Source organism: Convolutriloba macropyga, chromosome 2, assembly GCF_964194025.1.
Source record: "Convolutriloba macropyga chromosome 2, txConMacr16.3, whole genome shotgun sequence".
Classification (NCBI taxonomy): Eukaryota; Metazoa; Xenacoelomorpha; order Acoela; family Convolutidae; genus Convolutriloba; species Convolutriloba macropyga.
In genome coordinates this window covers 14,146,438-14,167,186 of record NC_134469.1, presented here as the reverse complement: position 1 = coordinate 14,167,186, position 20,749 = coordinate 14,146,438, and the positions used below count along the sequence as shown (strand labels likewise).

General features: G+C 34.0%; 2 protein-coding genes across 3 annotated transcripts in view; both read left to right on the top strand.

Moving 5' to 3' along the window:
• LOC142356794 (calcium/calmodulin-dependent protein kinase kinase 2-like) overlaps positions 1–17,397 on the top strand; it is a 48,643-nt gene extending 31,246 nt beyond the window's left edge. The window contains exons 2-4 of the mRNA XM_075408591.1: positions 15,910–16,179; positions 16,485–16,852; positions 17,126–17,397. Of these exons, the coding sequence (XP_075264706.1) occupies positions 15,910–16,179; positions 16,485–16,852; positions 17,126–17,366 (879 nt within the window). The 3' untranslated portion in view covers positions 17,367–17,397. The remainder of the gene's footprint in view (positions 1–15,909; positions 16,180–16,484; positions 16,853–17,125) is intronic.
• The window catches only part of LOC142356767 (uncharacterized), a 173,954-nt gene that overhangs the window by 114,110 nt on the left and 39,095 nt on the right, over positions 1–20,749 (top strand). The gene's annotated exons all lie outside the window — the stretch shown is intronic.

The window sequence follows — 20,749 nt, the reverse complement described above, 5'->3', positions numbered from 1 at the left end:
TTGGACCCTATTTTTCTTCCTTATTCTGTGTGTTAGCTTCAGTAGAATTGCCGTTAAGCTATAGGATTACCTTAAAAGGGATTAGAAGGTTGATAAAAGTGACCGTTTACGTTTTTCGCCAGGTACATGTTTAATCATTGAAAAACGTTATAATATCGTAACACAAAACGTATGATTGACTATATTGGGTGTACTATATGTTTTTTCTCTCTCAGTTGATTACTGACATTTGATTTTTTGTGTCCTTGCTACCTATTAATGATTCAAAGTGAATGGACTCACAGAAAAGTCTCATTTAAGGAACAAAAAGTCGATTATAACATTATATAGCATAAGCAGGAACGCTCTGGATGCTTTTTTATGACCTATTTTAGTGTTTACCAAGTGATTCACACTTAGTGTGAATAGAATGAACCATTGAAACGATGATTGAAACTTTTTTGGGAAACGAGTATTTCAAACACGTTATTGACGTTAAAGTTGATATGAAACATTCCGATTAGGCCCGAGAGAAAAATAATTTTAAGGCAAAAAATTTTTGGACCCTATTTTTCTTCCTTATTCTGTGTGTTAGCTTCAGTAGAAGTGCCGTTAAGCTATAGGATTACCTTAAAAGGGATTAGAAGGTTGATAAAAGTGACCGTTTACGTTTTTCGCCAGGTACATGTTTAATCATTGAAAAACGTTATAATATCGTAACACAAAACGTATGATTGACTATATTGGGTGTACTATATGTTTTTTCTCTCTCAGTTGATTACTGACATTTGATTTTTGTGTCCTTGCTACCTATTAATGATTCAAAGTGAATGGACTCACAGAAAAGTCTCATTTAAGGAACAAAAAGTCGATTATAACATTATATAGCATAAGCAGGAACGCTCTGGTTGCTTTTTTATGACCTATTTTAGTGTTTACCAAGTGATTCACACTTGGTGTGAATAGAATGAACCATTGAAACGATGATTAAAACTTTTTTGGGGAAACGAGTCTTTCAAACATGTTATCGACGGTAAAGTTAATATGAAACATTCCGATTAGGCCCGAGAGAAAAATAATTTTAAGGCAAAAAATTTTTGGAACCTATTTTTCTTCCTTATTCTGTGTGTTAGCTTCAGTAGAAGTGCCGTTAAGCTATAGGATTACCTTAAAAGGGATTAGAAGGTTGATAAAAGTGACCGTTTACGTTTTTCGCCAGGTACATGTTTAATCATTGAAAAACGTTATAATATCGTAACACAAAACGTATGATTGACTATATTGTGTGTACTATATGTTTTTTTCTCTCTCAGTTGATTACTGACATTTGGTTTTTTGTGTCCTTGCTACCTATTAATGATTCAAAGTGAATGGACTCACAGAAAAGTCTCATTTAAGGAACAAAAAGTCGATTATAACATTATATAGCATAAGCAGGAACGCTCTGGTTGCTTTTTTACGACCTCTTTTAGTGTATACCAAGTGATTCACACTTGGTGTGATTAGAATGAACCATTGAAACGATGATTAAAACTTTTTTGGGGAAACGAGTCTTTCAAACATGTTATCGACGGTAAAGTTAATATGAAACATTCCGATTAGGCCCGAGAGAAAAATAATTTTAAGGCAAAAAATTTTTGGAACCTATTTTTCTTCCATAATCTGTGTGTTAGCTTCAGTAGAAGTGCCGTTAAGCTATAGGATTACTTTACAAGGGATTAGAAGGTTGATAAAAGTGACCGTTTACGTTTTTCGCCAGGTACATGTTTAATCATTGAAAAACGTTATAATATCGTAACACAAAACGTATGATTGACTATATTGGGTGTACTATGTTTTTTCTCTCTCAGTTGATTACTGACATTTGATTTTTTGTGTCCTTGCTACCTATTAATGATTCAATGTGAATGGACTCACAGAAAAGTCTCATTTAAGGAACAAAAAGTCGATTATAACATTATATAGCATAAGCAGGAACGCTCTGGTTGCTTTTTTATGATCTATTTTAGTGTTTACCAAGTGATTCACACTTGGTGTGAATAGAATGAACCATTGAAACGGTGATTAAAACTTTTTTGGGGAAACGAGTCTTTCAAACATGTTATTGATATGTTAAAGTTGATATGAAACATTCCGATTAGGCCCGAGAGAAAAATAATTTTAAGGCAAAAAATTTTTGGACCCTATTTTTCTTCCTTATTCTGTGTGTTAGCTTCAGTAGAAGTGCCGCTAAGCTATAGGATTACCTTAAAAGGGATTAGAAGGCTGGTAAAAGTGACCGTTTACGTTTTTCGCCAGGTACATGTTTAATCATTGAAAAACGTTATAATATCGTAACACAAAACGTATGATTGACTATATTGTGTGTACTATATGTTTTTTCTCTCTCAGTTGATTACTGATATTTGATTTTTTGTGTCCTTGCTACCTATTAATGATTCAAAGTGAATGGACTCACAGAAAAGTCTCATTTAAGGAGCAAAAAGTCGATTATAACATTATATAGCATAAGCAGGAACGCTCTGGATGCTTTTTTATGACCTATTTTAGTGTTTACCAAGTGATTCACACTTAGTGTGAATAGAATGAACCATTGAAACGATGATTGAAACTTTTTTTGGGAAACGAGTATTTCAAACACGTTATTGACGTTAAAGTTGATATGAAACATTCCGATTAGGCCCGAGAGAAAAATAATTTTAAGGCAAAAAATTTTTGGACCCTGTTTTTCTTCCTTATTCTGTGTGTTAGCTTCAGTAGAAGTGCCGTTAAGCTATAGGATTACCTTAAAAGGGATTAGAAGGTTGATAAAAGTGACCGTTTACTTTTTTCGCCAGGTACATGTTTAATCATTGAAAAACGTTATAATATCGTAACACAAAACGTATGATTGACTATATTGTGTGTACTATGTTTTTTCTCTCTCAGTTGATTACTGACATTTGGTTTTTTGTGTCCTTGCTACCTATTAATGATTCAAAGTGAATGGACTCACAGAAAAGTCTCATTTAAGGAACAAAAAGTCGATTATAACATTATATAGCATAAGCAGGAACGCTCTGGTTGCTTTTTTATGACCTATTTTAGTGTTTACAAAGTGATTCACACTTGGTGTTAATAGAATGAACCATTGAAACGATGATTAAAACTTTTTTGGGGAAACGAGTCTTTCAAACATGTTATCGACGGTAAAGTTAATATGAAACATTCCGATTAGGCCCGAGAGAAAAATAATTTTAAGGCAAAAAATTTTTGGAACCTATTTTTCTTCCATAATCTGTGTGTTAGCTTCAGTAGAAGTGCCGTTAAGCTATAGGAGTACTTTACAAGGGATTAGAAGGTTGATAAAAGTGACCGTTTACGTTTTTCGCCAGGTACATGTTTAATCATTGAAAAACGTTATAATATCGTAACACAAAACGTATGATTGACTATATTGGGTGTACTATATGTTTTTCCTCTCTCAGTTGATTACTGACATTTGATTTTTTGTGTCCTTGCTACCTATTAATGATTCAAAGTGAATGGACTCACAGAAAAGTCTCATTTAAGGAACAAAAAGTCGATTATAACATTATATAGCATAAGCAGGATAGCTCTGGTTGCTTTTTTATGACCTATTTTAGTGTTTACCAAGTGATTCACACTTGGTGTGAATAGAATGAATCATTGAAACGATGATAGAAACTTTTTTTGGGAAACGAGTATTTCAAACACGTTATTGACGTTAAAGTTGATATGAAACATTCCGATTAGGCCCGAGAGAAAAATAATTTTCAGGCAAAAAATTTTTGGACCCTATTTTTCTTCCTTATTCTGTGCGTTAGCTTCAGTAGAAGTGCCGTTAAGCTATAAGATTACCTTAAAAGGGATTAGAAGGTTGATAAAAGTGACCGTTTACGTTTTTCGCCAGGTACATGTTTAATCATTGAAAAACGTTATAATATCGTAACACAAAACGTATGATTGACTATATTGTGTGTACTATATGTTTTTTCTCTCTCAGTTGATTACTGACATTTGGTTTTTGTGTCCTTGCTACCTATTAATGATTCAAAGTGAATGGACTCACAGAAAAGTCTCATTTAAGGAACAAAAAGTCGATTATAACATTATATAGCATAAGCAGGAACGCTCTCGTTGCTTTTTTATGACCTATTTTAGTGTTTACCAAGTGATTCACACTTGGTGTGAATAGAATGAACCATTGAAACGATGATTAAAACTTTTTTGGGGAAACGAGTCTTTCAAACATGTTATCGACGGTAAAGTTAATATGAAACATTCCGATTAGGCCCGAGAGAAAAATAATTTTAAGGCAAAAAATTTTTGGAACCTATTTTTCTTCCATAATCTGTTTGTTAGCTTCAGTAGAAGTGCCGTTAAGCTATAGGATTACTTTACAAGGGATTAGAAGGTTGATAAAAGTGACCGTTTACGTTTTTCGCCAGGTACATGTTTAATCATTGAAAAACGTTATAATATCGTAACACAAAACGTATGATTGACTATATTGGGTGTACTATATGTTTTTTCTCTCTCAGTTGATTACTGACATTTGATTTTTTGTGTCCTTGCTACCTATTAATGATTCAAAGTGAATGGACTCACAGAAAAGTCTCATTTAAGGAACAAAAAGTCGATTATAACATTATATAGCATAAGCAGGAACGCTCTGGTTGCTTTTTTCTGACCTATTTTAGTGTTTACCAAGTGATTCACACTTGGTGTGAATAGAATGAACCATTGAAACGATGATTAAAACTTTTTTGGGGAAACGAGTCTTTCAAACATGTTATCGACGGTAAAGTTAATATGAAACATTCCGATTAGGCCCGAGAGAAAAATAATTTTAAGGCAAAAAATTTTTGGAACCTATTTTTCTTCCATAATCTGTGTGTTAGCTTCAGTAGAAGTGCCGTTAAGCTATAGGATTACTTTACAAGGGATTAGAAGGTTGATAAAAGTGACCGTTTACGTTTTTCGCCAGGTACATGTTTAATCATTGAAAAACGTTATAATATCGTAACACAAAACGTATGATTGACTATATTGGGTGTACTATGTTTTTTCTCTCTCAGTTGATTACTGACATTTGATTTTTTGTGTCCTTGCTACCTATTAATGATTCAAAGTGAATGGACTCACAGAAAAGTCTCATTTAAGGAACAAAAAGTCGATTATAACATTATATAGCATAAGCAGGAACGCTCTGGTTGCTTTTTTATGACCTATTTTAGTGTTTACCAAGTGATTCACACTTGGTGTGAATAGAATGAACCATTGAAACGATGATTAAAACTTTTTTGGGGAAACGAGTCTTTCAAACATGTTATCGACGGTAAAGTTAATATGAAACATTCCGATTATTCCCGAGAGAAAAATAATTTTAAGGCAAAAAATTTTTGGAACCTATTTTTTTTCCATAATCTGTGTGTTAGCTTCAGTAGAAGTGCCGTTAAGCTATAGGATTTATTTTACAAGGGATTAGAAGGTTGATAAAAGTGACCGTTTACGTTTTTCGCCAGGTACATGTTTAATCATTGAAAAACGTTATAATATCGTAACACAAAACGTATGATTGACCATATTGGATGTACTATATGTTTTCTCTCTCTCAGTTGATTACTGACATTTGATTTTTTGTGTCCTTGCTACCTATTAATGATTCAAAGTGAATGGACTCACAGAAAAGTCTCATTTAAGGAACAAAAAGTCGATTATAACATTATATAGCATAAGCAGGAACGCTCTGGTTGCTTTTTTATGACCTATTTTAGTGTTTACCAAGTGATTCACACTTGGTGTGAATAGAATGAACCATTGAAACGATGATTAAAACTTTTTTGGGGAAACGAGTCTTTCAAACATGTTATTGACGTTAAAGTTGATATGAAACATTCCGATTAGGCCCGAGAGAAAAATAATTTTAAGGCAAAAAATTTTTGGACCCTATTTTTCTTCCTTATTCTGTGTGTTAGCTTCAGTAGAAGTGCCGTTAAGCTATAGGATTACCTTAAAAGGGATTAGAAGGTTGATAAAAGTGACCGTTTACGTTTTTCGCCAGGTACATGTTTAATCATTGAAAAACGTTATAATATCGTAACACAAAACGTATGATTGACTATATTGTGTGTACTATGTTTTTTCTCTCTCAGTTGATTACTGACATTTGGTTTTTTGTGTCCTTGCTACCCATTAATGATTCAAAGTGAATGGACTCACAGAAAAGTCTCATTTACAGAACAAAAAGTCGATTATAACATTATATAGCATAAGCAGGAACGCTCTGGATGCTTTTTTATGACCTATTTTAGTGTTTACCAAGTGATTCACACTTAGTGTGAATAGAATGAACCATTGAAACGATGATTGAAATTTTTTTTGGGAAACGAGTATTTAAAAACACGTTATTGACGTTAAAGTTGATATGAAACATTCCGATTAGGCCCGAGAGAAAAATAATTTTAAGGCAAAAAATTTTTGGACCCTATTTTTCTTCCTTATTCTGTTTGTTAGCTTCAGTAGAAGTGCCGTTAAGCTATAGGATTACCTTAAAAGGGATTAGAAAGTTGATAAAAGTGACCGTTTACGTTTTTCGCCAGGTACATGTTTAATCATTGAAAAACGTTATAATATCGTAACACAAAACGTATGATTGACCATATTGGATGTACTATATGTTTTTTCTCTCTCATATGATTACTGACATTTGATTTTTTGTGTCCTTGCTACCTATTAATGATTCAAAGTGAATGGACTCACAGAAAAGTCTCATTTACAGAACAAAAGTCGATTATAACATTATATAGCATAAGCAGGAACGCTCTGGCTGCTTTATGACCTATTTTAGTGTTTACCAAGTGATTCACACTTGGTGTGAATAGAATGAACCATTGAAACGATGATTAAAATTTTTTTGGGGAAACGAGTCTTTCAAACATGTTATCGACGGTAAAGTTAATATGAAACATTCCGATTAGGCCCGAGAGAAAAATAATTTTAAGGCAAAAAATTTTTGGACCCTATTTTTCTTCCTCAATCTGTGTGTTAGCTTCAGTAGAAGTGCCGTTAAGCTATAGGATTACTTTACAAGGGATTAGAAGGTTGATAAAAGTGACCGTTTACGTTTTTCGCCAGGTACATGTTTAATCATTGAAAAACGTTATAATATCGTAACACAAAACGTATGATTGACCATATTGGATGTACTATATGTTTTTTCTCTCTCAGTTGATTACTGACATTTGATTTTTTGTGTCCTTGCTACCTATTAATGATTCAAAGTGAATGGACTCACAGAAAAGTCTCATTTAAGGAACAAAAAGTCGATTATAACATTATATAGCATAAGCAGGAACGCTCTGGTTGCTTTTTTATGACCTATTTTAGTGTTTACCAAGTGATTCACACTTGGTGTGAATAGAATGAACCATTGAAACGATGATTAAAACTTTTTTGGGGAAACGAGTCTTTCAAACATGTTATTGACGTTAAAGTTGATATGAAACATTCCGATTAGGCCCGAGAGAAAAATAATTTTAAGGCAAAAAATTTTCGGACCCTATTTTTCTTCCTTATTCTGTGTGTTAGCTTCAGTAGAAGTGCCGTTAAGCTATAGGATTACCTTAAAAGGGATTAGAAGGTTGATAAAAGTGACCGTTTACGTTTTTCGCCAGGTACATGTTTAATCATTGAAAAACGTTATAATATCGTAACACAAAACGTATGATTGACTATATTGTGTGTACTATATGTTTTTTCTCTCTCAGTTGATTACTGACATTTGGTTCTTGTGTCCTTGCTACCTATTAATGATTCAAAGTGAATGGACTCACAGAAAAGTCTCATTTACAGAACAAAAAGTCGATTATAACATTATATAGCATATGCAGGAACGCTCTGGATGCTTTATGACCTATTTTAGTGTTTACCAAGTGATTCACACTTGGTGTGAATAGAATGAACCATTGAAACGATGATTAAAATTTTTTTGGGAAACGAGTATTTAAAAACACGTTATTGACGTTAAAGTTGATATGAAACATTCCGATTAGGCCCGAGAGAAAAATAATTTTAAGGCAAAAAATTTTTGGACCCTATTTTTCTTCCTTATTCTGTAGCTTCAGTAGAAGTGCCGTTAAGCTATAGGATTACCTTAAAAGGGATTAGAAAGTTGATAAAAGTGACCGTTTACGTTTTTCGCCAGGTACATGTTTAATCATTGAAAAACGTTATAATATCGTAACACAAAACGTATGATTGACTATATTGTGTGTACTATATGTTTTTTCTCTCTCAGTTGATTACTGACATTTGGTTTTTTGTGTCCTTGCTACCTATTAATGATTCAAAGTGAATGGACTCACAGAAAAGTCTCATTTACAGAACAAAAGTCGATTATAACATTATATAGCATAAGCAGGAACGCTCTGGATGCTTTTTTATGACCTATTTTAGTGTTTACCAAGTGATTCACACTTAGTTTGAATAGAATGAACCATTGAAACGATGATTGAAACTTTTTTTGGGAAACGAGTATTTCAAACACGTTATCGACGTTAAAGTTGATATGAAACATTCCGATTAGGCCCGAGAGAAAAATAATTTTAAGGCAAAAAATTTTTGGACCCTATTTTTCTTCCTTAATCTGTGTGTTAGCTTCAGTAGAAGTGCCGCTAAGCTATAGGATTACCTTAAAAGGGATTAGAAGGTTGATAAAAGTGACTGTTTACGTTTTTCGCCAGGTACATGTTTAATCATTGAAAAACGTTATAATATCTTAACACAAAACGTATGATTGACTATATTGGGTGTACTTTGTTTTTTCTCTCTCAGTTGATTACTGACATTTGGTTTTTTGTGTCCTTGCTACCTATTAATGATTCAAAGTGAATGGACTCACAGAAAAGTCTCATTTAAGGAACAAAAAGTCGATTATAACATTATATAGCATAAACAGGAACGCTCTGGTTGCTTTTTTATGACCTATTTTAGTGTTTACCAAGTGATTCACACTTGGTGTGAATAGAATGAACCATTGAAACGATGATTAAAACTTTTTTGGGGAAACGAGTCTTTCAAACATGTTATCGACGGTAAAGTTGATATGAAACATTCCAATTAGGCCCGAGAGAAAAATAATTTTAAGGCAAAAAATTTTTGGAACCTATTTTTCTTCCATAATCTGTGTGTTAGCTTCAGTAGAAGTGCCGTTAAGCTATAGGATTACTTTACAAGGGATTAGAAGGTTGATAAAAGTGACCGTTTACGTTTTTCGCCAGGTACATGTTTAATCATTGAAAAACGTTATAATATCGTAACACAAAACGTATGATTGACTATATTGTGTGTACTATATGTTTTTTCTCTCTCAGTTTATTACTGACATTTGGTTTTTTGTGTCCTTGCTACCTATTAATGATTCAAAGTGAATGGACTCACAGAAAAGTCTCATTTACAGAACAAAAGTCGATTATAACATTATATAGCATAAGCAGGAACGCTCTGGATGCTTTTTTATGACCTATTTTAGTGTTTACCAAGTGATTCACACTTAGTTTGAATAGAATGAACCATTGAAACGATGATTGAAACTTTTTTGGGAAACGAGTATTTCAAACACGTTCTCGACGTTAAAGTTGATATGAAACATTCCGATTAGGCCCGAGAGAAAAATAATTTTAAGGCAAAAAATTTTTGGACCCTATTTTTCTTCCTTAATCTGTGTGTAAGCTTCAGTAGAAGTGCCGTTAAGCTATAGGATTACCTTAAAAGGGATTAGAAGTTTGATAAAAGTGACCGTTTACGTTTTTCGCCAGGTACATGTTTAATCATTGAAAAACGTTATAATATCGTAACACAAAACGTATGATTGACTATATTGGGTGTACTTTGTTTTTTCTCTCTCAGTTGATTACTGACATTTGGTTTTTTGTGTCCTTGCTACCTATTAATGATTCAAAGTGAATGGACTCACAGAAAAGTCTCATTTAAGGAACAAAAAGTCGATTATAACATTATATAGCATAAGCAGGAACGCTCTGGTTGCTTTTTTATGACCTATTTTAGTGTTTACCAAGTGATTCACACTTGGTGTGAATAGAATGAACCATTGAAACGATGATTAAAACTTTTTTGCGGAAACGAGTCTTTCAAACATGTTATCGACGGTAAAGTTGATATGAAACATTCCGATTAGGCCCGAGAGAAAAATAATTTTAAGGCAAAAAATTTTTGGAACCTATTTTTCTTCCATAATCTGTGTGTTAGCTTCAGTAGAAGTGCCGTTAAGCTATAGGATTACTTTACAAGGGATTAGAAGGTTGATAAAAGTGACCGGTTACGTTTTTCGCCAGGTACATGTTTAATCATTGAAAAACGTTATAATATCGTAACACAAAACGTATGATTGACTATATTGGGTGTACTATATATTTTTTCTCTCTCAGTTGATTACTGACATTTGGTTTTTTGTGTCCTTGCTACCTATTAATGATTCAAAGTGAATGGACTCACAGAAAAGTCTCCTTTAAGGAACAAAAAGTCGATTATAACATTATATAGCACAAGCAGGAACGCTCTGGTTGCTTTTTTATGACCTATTTTTAGTGTTTACCAAGTGATTCACACTTGGTGTGAATAGAATGAACCATTGAAACGATGATTAAAACTTTTTTGGGGAAGCGAGTCTTTCAAACATGTTATCGACGGTAAAGTTAATATGAAACATTCCGATTACGCCCGAGAGAAAAATAATTTTAAGGCAAAAAATTTTTGGAACCTATTTTTCTTCCATAAACTGTGTGTTAGCTTCAGTAGAAGTGCCGTTAAGCTATAGGATTACTTTACAAGGGATTAGAAGGTTGATAAAAGTGACCGTTTACGTTTTTCGCCAGGTACATGTTTAATCATTGAAAAACGTTATAATATCGTAACACAAAACGTATGATTGACTATATTGGGTGTACTATATGTTTTTTCTCTCTCAGTTGATTACTGACATTTGGTTTTTTGTGTCCTTGCTACCTATTAATGATTCAAAGTGAATGGACTCACAGAAAAGTCTCATTTAAGGAACAAAAAGTTGATTATAACATTATATAGCATAAGCAGGAACGCTCTGGTTGCTTTTTTATGACCTATTTTAGTGTTTACCAAGTGATTCACACTTGCTTGGTGTGAATAGAATGAACCATTGAAACGATGATTAAAACTTTTTTGGGGAAACGAGTCTTTCAAACATGTTATCGACGGTAAAGTTAATATGAAACATTCCGATTAGGCCCGAGAGAAAAATAATTTTAAGGCAAAAAATTTTGAACCTATTTTTCTTCCATAATCTGTGTGTTAGCTTCAGTAGAAGTGCCGTTAAGCTATAGGATTACTTTACAAGGGATTAGAAGGTTGATAAAAGTGACCGTTTACGTTTTTCGCCAGGTACATGTTTAATCATTGAAAAACGTTATAATATCGTAACACAAAACGTATGATTGACTATATTGGGTGTACTTTGTTTTTTCTCTCTCAGTTGATTACTGACATTTGGTTTTTTGTGTCCTTGCTACCTATTAATGATTCAAAGTGAATGGACTCACAGAAAAGTCTCATTTAAGGAACAAAAAGTCGATTATAACATTATATAGCATAAGCAGGAACGCTCTGGTTGCTTTTTTGTGACCTATTTTAGTGTTTACCAAGTGATTCACACTTGGTGTGAATAGAATGAACCATTGAAACGATGATTAAAACTTTTTTGCGGAAACGAGTCTTTCAAACATGTTATCGACGGTAAAGTTGATATGAAACATTCCGATTAGGCCCGAGAGAAAAATAATTTTAAGGCAAAAAATTTTTGGAACCTATTTTTCTTCCATAATCTGTGTGTTAGCTTCAGTAGAAGTGCCGTTAAGCTATAGGATTACTTTACAAGGGATTAGAAGGTTGATAAAAGTGACCGTTTACGTTTTTCGCCAGGTACATGTTTAATCATTGAAAAACGTTATAATATCGTAACACAAAACGTATGATTGACTATATTGGGTGTACTATATTTTTTCTCTCTCAGTTGATTACTGACATCTGGTTTTTTGTGTCCTTGCTACCTATTAATGATTCAAAGTGAATGGACTCACAGAAAAGTCTCCTTTAAGGAACAAAAAGTCGATTATAACATTATATAGCATAAGCAGGAACGCTCTGGTTGCTTTTTTATGACCTATTTTAGTGTTTACCAAGTGATTCACACTTGGTGTGAATAGAATGAACCATTGAAACGATGATTAAAACTTTTTTGGGGAAACGAGTCTTTCAAACATGTTATTGACGTTAAAGTTGATATGAAACATTCCGATTAGGCCCGAGAGAAAAATAATTTTAAGGCAAAAAATTTTTGGAACCTATTTTTCTTCCATAATCTGTGTGTTAGCTTCAGTAGAAGTGCCGTTAAGCTATAGGATTACTTTACAAGGGATTAGAAGGTTGATAAAAGTGACCGTTTACGTTTTTCGCCAGATACATGTTTAATCATTGAAAAACGTTATAATATCGTAACACAAAACGTATGATTGACTATATTGGGTGTACTATATGTTTTTTCTCTCTCAGTTGATTACTGACATTTGGTTTTTTGTGTCCTTGCTACCTATTAATGATTCAAAGTGAATGGACTCACAGAAAAGTCTCATTTAAGGAACAAAAAGTCGATTATAACATTATATAGCATAAGCAGGAACGCTCTGGTTGCTTTTTTATGACCTATTTTAGTGTTTACCAAGTGATTCACACTTGGTGTGAATAGAATGAACCATTGAAACGATGATTAATTCTTTTTTGGGGAAACGAGTCTTTCAAACATGTTATCGACGGTAAAGTTGATATGAAACATTCCGATTAGGCCCGAGAGAAAAATAATTTTAAGGCAAAAAATTTTTGGAACCTATTTTTCTTCCATAATCTGTTTGTTAGCTTCAGTAGAAGTGCCGTTAAGCTATAGGATTACTTTACAAGGGATTAGAAGGTTGATAAAAGTGACCGGTTACGTTTTTCGCCAGGTACATGTTTAATCATTGAAAAACGTTATAATATCGTAACACAAAACGTATGATTGACTATATTGGGTGTACTATATGTTTTTTCTCTCTCAGTTGATTACTGACATTTGGTTTTTTGTGTCCTTGCTACCTATTAATGATTCAAAGTGAATGAACTCACAGAAAAGTCTAATTTAAGGAACAAAAAGTCGATTATAACATTATATAGCATAAGCAGGAACGCTCTGGCTGCTTTTTTATGACCTATTTTAGTGTTTACCAAGTGATTCACACTTGGTGTGAATAGAATGAACCATTGAAACGATGATTAAAACTTTTTTGGGGAAACGAGTCTTTCAAACATGTTATCGACGGTAAAGTTAATATGAAACATTCCGATTAGGCCCGAGAGAAAAATAATTTTAGGGCAAAAAATTTTTGGAACCTATTTTTCTTCCATAATCTGTGTGTTAGCTTCAGTAGAAGTGCCGTTAAGCTATAGGATTACTTTACAAGGGATTAGAAGGTTGATAAAAGTGACCGGTTACGTTTTTCGCCAGGTACATGTTTAATCATTGAAAAACGTTATAATATCGTAACACAAAACGTGTGATTGACTATACTGGGTGTACTATGTTTTTTCTCTCTCAGTTGATTACTGACATTTGGTTTTTGTGTCCTTGCTACCTATTAATGATTCAAAGTGAATGGACTCACAGAAAAGTCTCATTTAAGGAACAAAAGGTTGATTATAACATTATATAGCATAAGCAGGAACGCTCTGGCTGCTTTTTTATGACCTATTTTAGTGTTTACCAAGTGATTCACACTTGGTGTGAATAGAATGAACCATTGAAACGATGATTAAAACTTTTTTGGGGAAACGAGTCTTTCAAACATGTTATCGACGGTAAAGTTAATATGAAACATTCCGATTAGGCCCGAGAGAAAAATAATTTTAGGGCAAAAACTTTTTAGACCCCATTTTTCTTCCTTATTCCGTGTGTTAGTTTCAGTAGAAGTGCCGTTAAGCTATAGGATTACTTTACAAGGGATTAGAAGGTTGATAAAGGTGACCGTTTACGTTTTTCGCCAGGTACATGTTTAATCATTGAAAAACGTTATAATATCGTAACACAAAACGTATGATTGACTATATTGGGTGTACTATATGTTTTTTCTCTCTCAGTTGATTACTGACATTTGGTTTTTTGTGTCCTTGCTACCTATTAATGATTCAAAGTGAATGGACTCACAGAAAAGTCTCATTTAAGGAACAAAAAGTCGATTATAACATTATATAGCATAAGCAGGAACGCTCTGGCTGCTTTTTTATGACCTATTTTAGTGTTTACCAAGTGATTCACACTTGGTGTGAATAGAATGAACCATTGAAACGATGATTAAAACTTTTTTGGGGAAACGAGTCTTTCAAACATGTTATCGACGGTAAAGTTAATATGAAACATTCCGATTAGGCCCGAGAGAAAAATAATTTTAGGGCAAAAAATTTTTGGACCCCATTTTTCTTCCTTATTCCGTGTGTTAGTTTCAGTAGGAGTGCCGTTATGCTATAGGATTACTTTACAAGGGATAGGAAGGTTGAGAAAATTGACCGTTTACGTTTTTCGCCAACCCTTTGACGTCTGCGAACCCTTTTCACCAACCGTTTTCTCCCTTTGACGTCTGAACTCATAAGAGAAAATGTCTTTGAGTTAATGGGACTTTAAAATTTCACTTTTTTCTTGAACATTTTTCGACGTCTATCTTGCAAGATAGGCGTCCGGATCTTGCATCTTGCAAGATAAGCGTCATTTGCAAGAATCTTGCAAGATCTTGCAAGATAAGCGACATTTGCAAGAATCTTGCAAGATCTTGCAAGATAAGCGTCGGAGTTCGACTAGGGTAGTTCGAGGAGATGGGGTCAACTGGATGGATGTATATCACTGTAATTGAGTGTATGTCTGCGGTTCTACAAAACTATTTTTTGAGACTGCGGTTCTACAAAACTATTGCAGCTATTTTCTGACATTCTCTGCCAGCTATGTTGTTATTTTTGTTGTCTAGTGAAGTGGTTTCTTCGTGGAAATATTCCATTTATAAGTGAATCTATATATTGTTTTATGGTTTTGGCATTCGTTCTCTGAAAATGTTAGTGAGTTTTCAAGTTCCGACTGTATCTTTGTTGCTTTCGTGGTGTAATCACCAATGTTGATTAATAAGAGGACAATTGGGCTCTCTACGAAAGCATATGCGATTTGTTACAGCGTTTAAAGTAATCAGTTTATTATTTTATGGCTTTGACACTTGTTTTCGTGAACTTTTAGTGGATCTCTGAGTTCTGCCTATATTTGTTATTATTTTGGTTTTCTTATCATCAATAATCAGTGATGACAGGTATCATTGTTCTCTCCAACGACTCATATTTCTCTTCATATAATGTTTTCAGTCGATAACATGATTCCTGGGGCATGAAAACAATTTGTTCTCGTTGCGCTTGTTTTTTTTGTAGTAGTATCATCACTTAATCTCAATAATGAGAGGACGAAAATGTTTTCTGATGAGCCATTGATAATTTTTTATGTTGTGATAGGTCAATTGTTTGAACATTCTCGATTTTTCTTTGCTTACTTGAGCGATTTAAATTGACTTTCAATCTTCAAAAACGGGATAAACTCAAGTCCTAGGACATTACGTCTCTAAGTCAGTCAGCAGCTTTTCATTGGTTCAGCGAAGCTGCTACAGAACGCGCGAGGAGGCAGATATGGTTTAAAGAGGCATCCTGAGCCTTTCAATTTTGTGTTTGAGGTTGGAGCAAGTCATGCAATGACATCTATGTCACCTTGCTGTGATCTAGTGTGATTTCCTGAAGCAGTGATGAATTATTATATTTCAACAGGTGCGCACCCCACTGGACCAAGTGTATGCTGAAATATCTACTCTGAAAAAGTTGCACCATCCGCATATTGTGAAGCTGCATGAAGTGTACGACGAAGAGGCTTCGGATGACCTGTGCATGGTGTTTGAATTCCTCCCAGGAGGATCAGTGCTGCCTGACATCCCAACCGAAAATACTCTTACAGAAACAAAAGCACGAAAATACTTCGTGCATACTTTTCTCGCCATGGAGTACCTGCATCACCAGAAGATTATTCACCGAGATATCAAGGTGTCTTGGAAAAATTTCTGTTACGAATTTGTCTTGTAACAAACTATAGAATAATTTCAATGAGGATTGTCTTGTAGACAGTCAATGTCAGCATATAGAAAATTTGCTGTCTACGTACTAAATCTTATAATTTTAAATACATAGCAAAAGAAGTGAACGTAAAGCATATTCATGATGTCTGGCTATAGGAAACTTCCTAGTCGTTTCATAATTACATTGCGCCTAATTGAACGTCATGTTCCTACTGTCACTCGTAGTTTCAAGTCTTAAACTGATGTTTTAAGTATTAAAAGTTAGCGTTTTAGCCTGAAAATATCTTACTGGACGCCCGTGACCATGCGAAGCTAGTGGATTTGGGTGAGAGCATCGAATTCCAAGGTGAGGAAGACATCGTCAGGGGGACTAAGGGAACACCTGGGTTCCTGGCTCCCGAGTTGGTTGACCTTGATTCGCCTTCACACGACAGAAGCAGAGGCAGGCCGGTTGATATCTGGGCTATTGGGGTGACCTTATACGCTATGCTGTTTGGAAATATTCCATTTGACGGTCAGACCAAGATGGAATTGTATGAAAACATTGCTAATCAGCCGTTAAAAATCCCAGACGAGCCTACAATATCACATTCGTGTAGAAAATTTTTGACACGCCTTCTTGAAAAGGACCCCAAAGAGAGGTACGGAACATTGGAGTAGGTTTCGAGATGTGTAACTTTTGACGAGTAATTTGGGCTGGTTGATATGGCATTTCCTATCGCGGTTTCCTGTGTTTCAATTATTTTGAAATTTGACTACTGTTGCTTGACACTCCGCTTGAGCTGTTTTCGTCCAGACCTTGAGTTGCAAACGGTTTTAAACAAAAGGACAAAAACTTTGAAAATAATTTATAATTTCGGACGAGTTGTATTTTTTGCAGTTTTTCATGGAATTCAAAAAGCTGCTCTATTTAGGATCACGGTAGATGGTATCCGTGGTGACGAGTGGTTCAAAGGGTACGAGGGGAAGATTCCCTCGATAGAAGAGAACAGAGGAAGTGTGGTGTCAGTGTCTGCCGAGGACATTGAGAACTGTGTCAGCCGGATGACTGGAACAGAATGGGCAAACATCTCCACAATTGCCCGCATCAAGAGTATGTTAATGAGGAAGAGATCCAGTCGACTGTCTGGTCTCGTACAGGCTAATTGTGAGTGAGGTTATTCTTCAGTTCATATAATATAGCTGCTTTTCGATGAATTGAGTAATTAATTGCTCTCAAACTAAGTTTGTAGCAGTGTTTTTTTTTGTTTTTTTATCGAACCTCCAATTCTGAATAATGAAATGATCTTCTTTTGTTTAATAGCCGCACAGCGATAGCTGAGGCTATTATTGGCCTTCTCTTGGTTTTTTTAATAGCCGCACAGCGATAGCTGGGGCTATTATTGGCCTTCTCTTGGTTTTACAATTCAAAGAATTTGAATTGTATTGGGGCGCTGTCTTTTTACGACTCGAAGAGGAGTATTGGAGAAGTCCTTTTTTTTTTAATCAATTTTATTGGAGTGAATTTTTAAGCGGGAAATGAAACGCGTGAAAAAATTTGGAGTGATTTGGTTGCTGAACAAAAGCGAAGAGCGGAGCGAAAATAGAGTGGTTTTTTGTTCATACCGCTGTTTTGAGAGAGCGAGAAATTGATGTGTGAAAAAATTTTCTCTGAGCGAGCGAAATTTTTTTGTTCACATGCGGCTTTTCAAAGCAGTTTTTTGCAATTTTTCTTGTTTATGAGGTCTGATTTTGATATTGTATTGGATTTGGGCTCGTTCTGAAAGGAATTGAAGGTTTCAAGTAGTTAATTGGAGTTTTATGCAAATTTGGAGGTTTTTGATCAGTTTTGCTGATTTTTCGACGAAATTTATTGTATTTTGGCCTTTTGTTTTGTTTTACTGCGTTAAGTGCAATTTGCATAGAAGCTCGTTGCTCAAAGAATATCAAGGATATAAATTGATTACAATTTTGTTGGTATAAAACATTTTTTTCTGAAGAAAAATGACAGAAAAATAGAATATTTTTTAACCACTTTTTTTAATTTTTTGCTTTTTTTCGTTTTTTTTTCAATCGTAGACAATTTTTTTAGCTTGTTATGACTTTCCCATTATTTCTTGAGCAATTCTTTGCTCTATTTGCTCAAAGTAACTTTATTTGGCTTTATTTTTTCTTCTAAAATTTAAAAAACACCTTACTTTTTCTCGTTTTTTTTGTTCAATTTGGTTTTAAATGTCATTTCTTTTCTTCCTCAACCTTTGATAGCATTTGGGGAGTTTTCTAGTGGAATTCAGTTGTTGTAGCTTTTTTGCATGTCTCTCATTTTGATTGATAATAGTTTTGAGTTGTTTTTGTTAAAGAAAATCGAGTAAATCAGAACAAATTTTGGCCACTTTTTGTCTTTTTTCTATGTTTTTTGCCTATTTCTTCCAATTTAATGTTTTTTTGTTTTTAAGTTTTTCCCAATTAGGAGCATTTTTGTAGGTGTTGATTCTATGATTTTGCACTTGAAGGCTTAGCAGGGCAGTTTTCATTTAAACAAATTATACAAAACTCTAATTCGTTAAAGAGTTTTTCTTAGTCTTTTTTTAGTTTGTTGTTCAACGTTTCTCTGCAAGTACTAGGTGGGCGATTGATCAAGCCAAATATATAACTAATTGATTTCTATGAGTTATGGATGGGAAGCTGCATGTTATCTTTTTGTAGAGAATTTTGGATGGATTTTTAGAGAATATTATTTTTTGCTTTTGTTCTTTGTCAAGTTTCCACTTCTCCGGTCTTTTATTTGTGAATTGGTTACAATGTCTGTTGATTGGTAATATGCTGGTGATGCATCTGATTAGTGAGAATAGTCAGATTTCTACTTCGAGTCGTTTCCGGAATTCTTCCGGCTATGTTTTTTTTTTTAAGATCTGTTCACACATTTTCATGATTTTTGAAGTCAAATTGCAGTAGTGATTTTGGTCACGCCGAAACAGGAAATGGAGCGAAAAAGCGAGTGGTTTTGCGGCGTGAATTTTTTTCGCTCTAATTTTAAATTAGTGAGAAAACGGTGTTTGAACAAAAATTCGGTTTCTCGGTAGTGATTTTTTGTTCACATGCGGCAATTTCACTCTGATTTTTACTGTTTTTTTTCGATTTTTTGGATCGGATTTTTTCTAAATCGTTTTCCCAATCCATTCACAGCTCATTCTAGGCCTAATTTTTTTGTTTGAATTAAATGTTAGTTTCTCGCTAGTGGTTTTTTTGTTCACTTGCGGCATTTTGACATTGATTTTCTGCTTTTATTCGTATTTTGTGATCTGATTTTTAAAAAAACGGTTTTCTCAATTCACTCATAGTCCATTCTAAGTCTAGTTTTTCTGTTTAGTCAATGAAAATTCTTTGAATTGTACGTCAGGACTTGTCCTGCTATGTTTTTTTATTTCGTCGTCATGATTTTTGTTACGACCATATGACGTCACAGCCACTTTTTGTTCATTCGTTCATGCAATTTCAACTGAATTGCATGTGTGACGTCATTTTTCGCTCTTAGTGGAGCGAGTTTTTTTGTTCATGCGCGTGATTAAATTTTTGGTCACACTTGACTTACCTCACTCTCAAAAATGACTTCCTCACTTTAAAATTGAATTTTATTTACTTTAATTCAAAGAGATAAGGTCAAATGGGTGTGTGTCACTCTAAATGAAGGTTATTTGAGATCAGCTAATAGAGGCAGCAATAACTTATACAGATTTTTAATCAAAATATAACAGATCAGCCTTCAATGAAAAGACGATTTTTTTGGTCTGTCTTAATCGGGAAACGAGTCTTTCAAACATGTTATCGACGGTAAAGTTAATATGAAACATTCCGATTAGGCCCGAGAGAAAAATAATTTTAGGGCAAAAAATTTTTGGAACCTATTTTTCTTCCATAATCTGTGTGTTAGCTTCAGTAGAAGTGCCGTTAAGCTATAGGATTACTTTACAAGGGATTAGAAGGTTGATAAAAGTGACCGGTTACGTTTTTCGCCAGGTACATGTTTAATCATTGAAAAACGTTATAATATCGTAACACAAAACGTATGATTGACTATACTGGGTGTACTATGTTTTTTCTCTCTCAGTTGATTACTGACATTTGGTTTTTGTGTCCTTGCTACCTATTAATGATTCAAAGTGAATGGACTCACAGAAAAGTCTCATTTAAGGAACAAAAAGTTGATTATAACATTATATAGCATAAGCAGGAACGCTCTGGCTGCTTTTTTATGACCTATTTTAGTGTTTACCAAGTGATTCACACTTGGTGTGAATAGAATGAACCATTGAAACGATGATTAAAACTTTTTTGGGGAAACGAGTTTTTCAAACATGTTATCGACGGTAAAGTTAATATGAAACATTCCGATTAGGCCCGAGAGAAAAATAATTTTAGGGCAAAAACTTTTTAGACCCCATTTTTCTTCCTTATTCCGTGTGTTAGTTTCAGTAGAAGTGCCGTTAAGCTATAGGATTACTTTACAAGGGATTAGAAGGTTGATAAAAGTGACCGTTTACGTTTTTCGCCAGGTACAT